Source organism: Mya arenaria, chromosome 6, assembly GCF_026914265.1.
Source record: "Mya arenaria isolate MELC-2E11 chromosome 6, ASM2691426v1".
NCBI lineage: Eukaryota > Metazoa > Mollusca > Bivalvia > Myida > Myidae > Mya > Mya arenaria.
In genome coordinates, this window is record NC_069127.1 from 3,807,175 (window position 1) to 3,815,607 (window position 8,433).

The following is an 8,433-nucleotide window of genomic DNA, read 5'->3' on the forward strand; positions in this document are numbered from 1 at the left end:
TTCCATACGAAAACAAGTAAACACACATAACAGTAGTAGACTAGTCTATTTTTTAAAAGAACAACCTGAACACCATGCACAATACCAATATTTGTCATGGTTTTGTTCATGGGAACAGCATGTTCCATGTTCTCCGACCCTTGGACACTAAAATTCCACGAACAACCGCTATTCACGTATATTAAATATTTATTTAAAATCTGATAATATTAGAAAAACGATTATTACTACAGCATTTGCTTTTAAATGTACACATTATCAGTGTTAACACATCTTAAAATAGTAAGTATTCCACGCAGCCTTTAGCTGATACTAATTCTATTTCACGGCCCGTTGGTGTAGCTACAATGTTACGTAGCCTTATTTCTCAGGTGAACGCACATCTATGCTTTGGCGTATGTCTGTGAGTTTTGCCGGACACGTATGTTTTAGTTCGGGCTCTACGATTTTGCCAACAGAACAAGACACCACTCTTGTGCACGATAATATAACGCTTGTTTAACAAGCTTGACACCGGAGATAAATCGGGGCCCAAATTGACTTTTCCGTTTTCATATTCGAAATAGATTAAAAGAAAGATGATACCTTATGATAATAAAAAACCCTTGTTTGAAGAAAGGTTAACATCGTTACAATCGAACACATTCGAAGGCTAGACCAACAGATATGAATGTTAACTCTAAACCTACAAAAGGTGGTCGGAGGATATGTTGATAACACTTCCTTGTTCAATAGCTCTGACTTCCTACTCTGCGTCGACGGATGAATCATAAGTATGTGCTTTAGATAAACTCAAAACCAAAATGACAAACGTGCATATTTTTGTTGTTATCGTGTAAGAGGTTTGTTGAAGTGTTCATGTGTAAAAATGTGGACAGAAAACGGTAAGTAATTCAAATTAAAATGATCATGTTTTGGAATAAAAACCATATTGGTTATTATAGATTCATTTATTTACGTAAAATAATAATTATTTACAAACTATGCAGAAGGCTATGTGGACAAAAACATATACAGTACGGTGTTTACAGATGATTCGATGCATGTATTTTACAAAGTGAACAATCAATAGAAATAATCCTAAATAAATCTCAAACATGTTTTGTAAATCAGTAATATGAATACGTTACTAAATGGACAATATCGAAAACGTTACATGAGTGGAAAAAAAACGAATAGATACACAGTATCAAAATTGTAACACTTCGATTAATTTCGTTGATGAAGTAATTTGTATTTTATTTCTATACAATTCATACCTCAGACTGGGTCACTATTCTGTGTCTGCCATAGTTGTAAAGTATCGCATCATCAACAATTAGTGTTAGTGTTCAGACTTATGCGCAAGAAAATGGTATCACCGGTATAATTCAAATATCATCATTCGGATAATCTCTAGCTATAACACAACCGCCAGAATTCCATTTAGCCATGAATTAGTTATACTAGTAGTAAGTTAGTTATTTAGAAGCACGTGTATGCGGTCTGTGTATTAAAGAGGCATTCACGAGGCATTTCTTTCTGAACACTAAGAAATTAAACATGTATTATTTTACTTTCTTAGCATCTTTTTTGACGCCGTGCTGTCCAAAATTGAACACTATGTTTTATGTAATACAAATAAAGGTAGGTTGAACATTAAAACAATGTACATAGATTACAAACTGTAATTACGGTTACAAATGAACCTCGAATTAAATATGTTAAAACAATAAAGATGCTAGTAGCAAAGTGCTCTTAATATAAACAACACAGTGGAAAAGTCCTGCTGCAAATTTTTTAACTATGACCTAGTGTAAAGGCATCGCACAAGACAAAAAACACAGATTACATAAACATAAAACATCATATTTCCAGTACTAAATTATTACGGTTACCGCATTTGAACGGTAGTTCAGAACAGATTTTCATTGGGGTATAACGCTGTTCACCAGTACTTAATCTCCATTATGAGTTTCATCAGACCGACCGACAAACATACGGAAGAGTTTATTGTCATGAACATGTACAACAAGAGCATCAAACAAAATGAAAACAGTACCACTCGATAACTTTTGACCAAAACAGGATATTCGAATTGCATGATCATTAAATACAGACTGAACTGTTGAATATAAATTTCCCTTTTGCAGGTAAACTATGGTGCATTCGTGCATTCTTCGTCATACATTCAGTCCAAATGTCGTCTTCTTCATTGGAAAGTTCGGCATCTTTTCAAACCGGAAATGCATCAATAAGGGATTACGAGAAAATGACCAGTGAAAGGTTTGGTACAAGACACTTCCCGTTCAGTCCTCATAACTTTGAATGGTTTAAGATCTTCACAAAGAACGAGAATACAAGGATCAACATCGATAACAATACGTCTAACATGGTTTACTGTCAGCTATGCACATGCTACAACGCCAGTGATGGGATGCATGTAGACTGTTCCTTCCGGGGAATTTCAAAGGCATTTAATGATATTTCTAAAGACACTGTTATATTGACATATCGAGGAAATAAATTAGGAAAAGTTATGGAAACAGACTTCCAAGGGCTTGAACATCTTATATGGCTTGATCTGTCTCAAAACGAGATTCTTAAAATTGAGGAGGGCGCATTTGATGACCTGAAGAATCTGCAAGTCCTGCTCTTGAACAATAACCGCTTTATTACAATGACAGGTACTTTATTTCCTCAGGACAGTTTTGCATCTTTGCACAACCTGCGTATCTTGACTTTACATGGCAATATAGAGTATTACCTTTTAAACGTCTCAAAGATAGATAGCAAACTGTTCCGTTCTCTTTACCGCTTGGAATACCTGACCACAGATGGTATATTTAACATAGAATTCGATGAAAACTATCGGAATACAAATCTGTCAACATTGGTGATGTCTTCAATGATCGGGCAATGTGGAATAGTGTCGCTTTCGAACAAAACATTTCGAGGCCTACCAAAACTAAGGCAACTTACCATGACTGGATGCAAAATATCACAGATTACAGAAAACATATTCTCATCAGTGCCTTTGCTGGCATATTTAGATATTTCAAATAACTTTAAGTTGGGTTTATACAACGCTATCGGCCCTTTGGCGAAGAGTTTAAATCCTTTCAACATTAAAAACCTAAAAATGAATTTTGTTTCAAATCCCGATGACGTTGGCACACAACTTACCAAAGAAAACATGAAATACATTAATGCGATGTCGCTAGTTCATTTAGAAATGGATTCGAACAATATAGAAATATTTGAAAAAAGGGCGTTGAATATGTCACGTGGTACAATAAGAACACTATCAATGCAAAACAACAACCTTTTCTTTTCGTTATTTGTGGAAGCAATAATTTGGGGAAACCCGAGTTTAGTTGAAGTTGACCTTCGTGACCAGTTCAAATACAAGATCCCCGCTATCGAACATACCAATTCGATGTACTCTAAACTTACGCCATCACGTGACCAGTTCAAAAACAAGATCCCCGCCCCTGGCGTCATCAATACCTTATACACTAAAGGTATGTTATCACGTAATCAGGAAAACGTGATAAGTCTCAAACAGTTTTCATTCACAGGGAGTCGTCATTTGTTCAAGCCCCTTGATTTTTACAACACGAGCAACTCCCTCTGGTATATGGATATTTCAGAAAATCGCATCACCCGGCTGAAGAAGAATCATTTCGAAAACCTTAAACATCTTACATTTTTAAATCTTTCTAATAATTATATAGAAGCGATCGACACAAACTCCTTTAAAGACTTGGTTGCATTAACGCACTTATTTCTTCAAAACAATCTGCTTGGGTTCGAAATGGGTTTCGGAAACTTGGATGACATATTTAAAGCACTTCTCCATCTTGAACACCTAAATCTTGCCCGTAACAGAATCTACACAATAAAGAAAGACATGTTTTCCTCTTGCAAGCGGTTGCATTTCCTAGATTTGTCAGACAATTACCTAAATAATCTTGACATAGATGTAAGCCAATTACAAAATCTGTTTCTATTGAATCTTAGAACAAACCGCATTCAGAGCTTTCCTCTCGCAGTGCAAAAAGGGTTGGAGGCAATATCCAATCACACTGCGTTGACTGTAAACCTCGTGGACAACAAGCTTGTGTGTAGTTGTGGAAATCTAAACTTTCTCAAGTGGGTTCTGAGTTCAAACATAACATTCGTGAAAAGGCCAAGTTACGAATGCACATTTATCAATGGCACCAGTCTCTTTATACGATCAGAAATGATATGTTCACTGGAAATGGAATGCCACCGATACCTGACCGTGATCATAACGTGTACAGCATTAGCCTCCCTCTTCCTGGCGATCATTACAGCTGCTATTGGATACCGATACCGTTGGCATATTCTTTACTGGTACTATATGGCGAAACTTAAAGACAGGACACAAGGTGAACAAAATACCACGTACGAACGGCTTTTTGAGTGGGATGCATATATATCGTATGATGATGAAGACTTGCATTTCGTTGCAGCGAAAATGCAACCAGAACTTGAGGAACGACTTCATTATAAGCTACACATTCGAGAGAGGGACTTTGTCCTTGGTGAAACCAACTCCTTAAACATACTCAATGCAGTACAGCAGAGCAAACGAACAATTCTCATCATAAGCAGACACTTCCTTAAAAACAAGTGGTGCAATTTCGAAATAAACATGGCCATGATTGAAGGCATTAAAAGTGAAAGGGGCGTGGTGGTTCTGGTGTTCCTTGAGAAGATACCGGCGTCGTTTATGCCGAAGGATCTTGCGGCGCTCCTCACACAGTGTCCCGTGGTTGATTGGCCGCAGTGCGAGGACGTGGCAGAAGCTTTCTGGGATAAGTTGGTCAATGACATTGACGATTACAATGTCAATAGTGATAAATGAAAATATGGATGTTTTATTCATGGTGTTCATTCTGATACACGCATCTCATTGAAACAAACGTTGTTTGTTGCTTTTATATCTGTATTGTTATCTGTTATTTATATTTCTACGAAAATGCTTCAATTTTCTGTTGTTAGTACTATCAAAATAAACAAAAGCAGTTTCCATGTAGAATAATTTTTTATCATTTTTGCTTTTATTTCTTTCCATTTAATGTTATAACCCGTTTTGGATAAAACGTATATTGAAAGGAATATAAGTGAAGCTGCATGATGTATTTCTTGGAAATGTTTTAATCTGTTATTCATTTTCTAAAGTGGTATAACCATGCATCTAACTAGAAGAAGGATGAGTGATTTCAAAAGGTTATAAATTTGCCTGGATTTACAACGTAAGTGATTGGTTAACAAATACTTTTATTACTTCAGTTTGGAATGCTAGGTATGTGTTGGCAATAAGCATCTGATATATCAGCCACCACAGTTTGTCAATATCTAAACCTTCATTTATCAGTTATATATTTATCATTTTCGATTAAACGACGCCTATATTTTATTTTGAATCATACGTTAGGAAAAATAGAACAAAAATCATCAACAACAAATACAACAATAAACCTACGGATATCGGAAATGATTATAGGCATGCAAAATGTAATATATATGACAATGCACATGTTTACTTAAAATTCTTCTTTGTAAACTAATCATACAGTTTGCTTCCACTTTGCATAATAAACCTATCAATGAACTATATTAGAAGAGGTTTTCGTGGTGTTAAGCAATTTCCATATCGGACGGGTAACCAGAAGATTGATCTTAACCGTGCAATATCAAGCGTTCGGATAAATAACAACGCTATTGACTTATTCGCACGCTACTTATTTAATATTGTAACATAGTACAATAAGCTGCTTTACTCACAGCTGCTTTGCGCTCGAAATTAAACGAAAACATTAATGCCAGATCAGTCTTTGTTTTGTTTTGTTTTTCCATTAATTGAGTGTATATAAAAAAAATATGTGCATCCTCTATAACACAACATATTCACAAGTTGTATTAGATAGAAAAGAATTCAATAAGTTTGTAAACATGACCGTGGTCCTACAGACCCCGATGTTATACGCTGTACTTTATCCAGCAGAGGTAAATAGCTAACGTTTTTCTCTCAACCTCTATCCGACCATTTTTTGGCCGAATTCCGACTGAGTTCCGACTGAAAACCGAAAATATTGTTACCTAAATCTGACCACAATATTCGACCAATTACCAGTAATGTCTTACCTATTTTGTCAATTCAACTGATGTAGGACTACACTCTTCTGACTTATTATCAACCCATTATTCGCCATCGTTTGGCATGTTTGGGTGTGTTTTTTAGAGTTTATAAATGTCTGCCCGTGCCGATTGGCTTCAGACAGATAATATTAAATACATTTTTCATGAAAGCTCACCCTTCTAGAAGCGTCAGAAACAAGGAGAATCCGACATGAACAGTTAAACACATGATGTCAAAGGCTTTTGAGAAATAGGAATGGATAGGAAAATAAGTCTGCGTTTAAAATAAGTAACAATATTACACATGTTACTAACACTTGTTAATTTACTTATTGTTAATGACACCTTCCGTGTTACAGTAACGAGTACTACCGGGAACCTTACCGGATGTTTAAAATAGTTTGTTGAAACGTTGTGTTTTACTTCTTCTTTTGCTGAGGAATGCTAACAATACCAGCGAAATGGCTAGGGTCATTCAAGACCAGAGTTTTATGAAACTGCTCGTAGGCTTGGTCGACCCTAGTTGTGTTTACAGTTTTAGATGAACGTCAAAATCACCCGAAGTAAAAACAAAAAAAAAGAATGAAAATATTGCCATATATAAAACACATGAGAAACGGGTTGCCATTTTCATTTCCAAGTAGTTAATAAATGTAATTGCTAATTCCATTCAAAACAAATTTGTTATGTTTATTTTTTTACCCTTTCAGACTTTCGGTTGACAATTGCCCCAGTGAAAAATAATAACTCTCGGGCATTCGGGAAATTATCAACCAAAAGCCATGGTCAACCTTGTATAACTCTATAATTAATACACATCTTTGTAGACATATAGGATCTGACACGAGTTGTCATTTAATACAAGATTTTATTAAACGAGTTCATGAAATTTGTTAGTAAGCGAGCCTCTGGCGAGCTTACTAACAACTTTCATGGACGAGTTTAATAAAAAAAAAACTTGTATAAAATGACAACGAGTGTCAGATCTTTTTTATGCTTAGAACAGTGTTTTTATTACCAATTTAGTTCCACTTTCTTAACCCATTGTTTGACAGCCAAAGTACTTTGAGTGGAATGTCAACGATGCGCCATATAAATAGTTCCAAATGAGAATGACAAAAACGGCTAGCATTTATCACGTTTTAATTCTGATAAAGTCACAAATATAAAAAATGTGTAGTAAAATATCCAACAACATGAATAACGACCAATTTTAACTAAAAAAATACATTAAGTACACAATTTGATGACGTCACACTGAGAGTGTATGCATTTACGCGGTTTATGTGACCTACATTGTACATCGGTCTGTCAAGTTTTACTGTGAGCACAGATTTAAAAGTTATTCGCTGTCGCTTTCTACGATAACTTTGAAACGTTTTCTTAGTGTACATGGATTTTCACAACATGCAGATGATAACGACGAAGCCTTACTCTGTACTGCATGGATGTTGATGTTGAAAAAGTTTCATCAAGAATGTTTCCAGCGAACAAGCTCTTCTAGCCGCCATGGGACGTACCTACGTGTAATAAGAAGCCTGTGTTGCGGAATTCGTATTTGTGTTTTGGTAGCCGACAGCTGATTAAACTGGCAAGCAAATTTTGTGACATTAATCACATATTGCCTGTTAAGATGGAGATGTTTGAAATGTTCTCGTGTTGTTTGTCACTAATGTGGCTGTATTTGTTGACTGACTGGAGATTTCTGTGACTAGTAATCTGCATTATCTGGTTGGCGGAACATTGTTATCAGAAAGTTTTCGAACAAGATGATTTTTTGCACTATGATTCGTTAGCCATTTGTCTCCCGGAAGTCCTAGAGCTTCATTATTGAGGTAAGTATTTGTTGGCGTTTAAACCATTTTGTTTACAAACAATGCGGAGGGATATCTAGGTCGCGTGTGATTAGTCTAGCCAATGGAAATGTCTGATATGTTATCTTACACATGTGTAAGATAAAAATATTCGTAATAGGTATATTACACGGAGAACAAGGGTAAGCATGTGATAAATATTGTTACAAACTTGTTCAAGGTTTTCGTGATTATTTGCATGACTAGCGTATTATTAGACTTCGGCCCGGGGCGAATATCGCTTATCGTTTTGCAGCCCGCCTGGAGAACGTTTGCATGTGCAAGTTTTGCTTTAGAATCAAAATGGCTACCGCGAAATCAAAAGTTGCGGTATTAACTACTTATTGATCTGTTCAAACAGAAGTTGAAGTTTTTCTTCAAAACGAAAACAAACGCGAACGCAGTTTAGGAAAGTATGCCATTTATCTAT

At 35.7% G+C, this 8,433-nt stretch overlaps 1 protein-coding gene across 1 annotated transcript; it reads left to right on the forward strand.

Annotated features, from left to right (window-relative positions):
- The first annotated feature begins 764 nt into the window (after positions 1–764).
- On the forward strand, positions 765–5,628 carry LOC128239057 (toll-like receptor 4). The gene is made up of 2 exons (XM_052955497.1): positions 765–884; positions 2,133–5,628. Exons 1-2 carry the CDS (start codon positions 869–871, stop codon positions 4,871–4,873), a joined length of 2,757 nt encoding a protein of 918 aa, XP_052811457.1. The 5' UTR covers positions 765–868; the 3' UTR covers positions 4,874–5,628.
- The last annotated feature ends 2,805 nt before the right edge of the window (positions 5,629–8,433 follow it).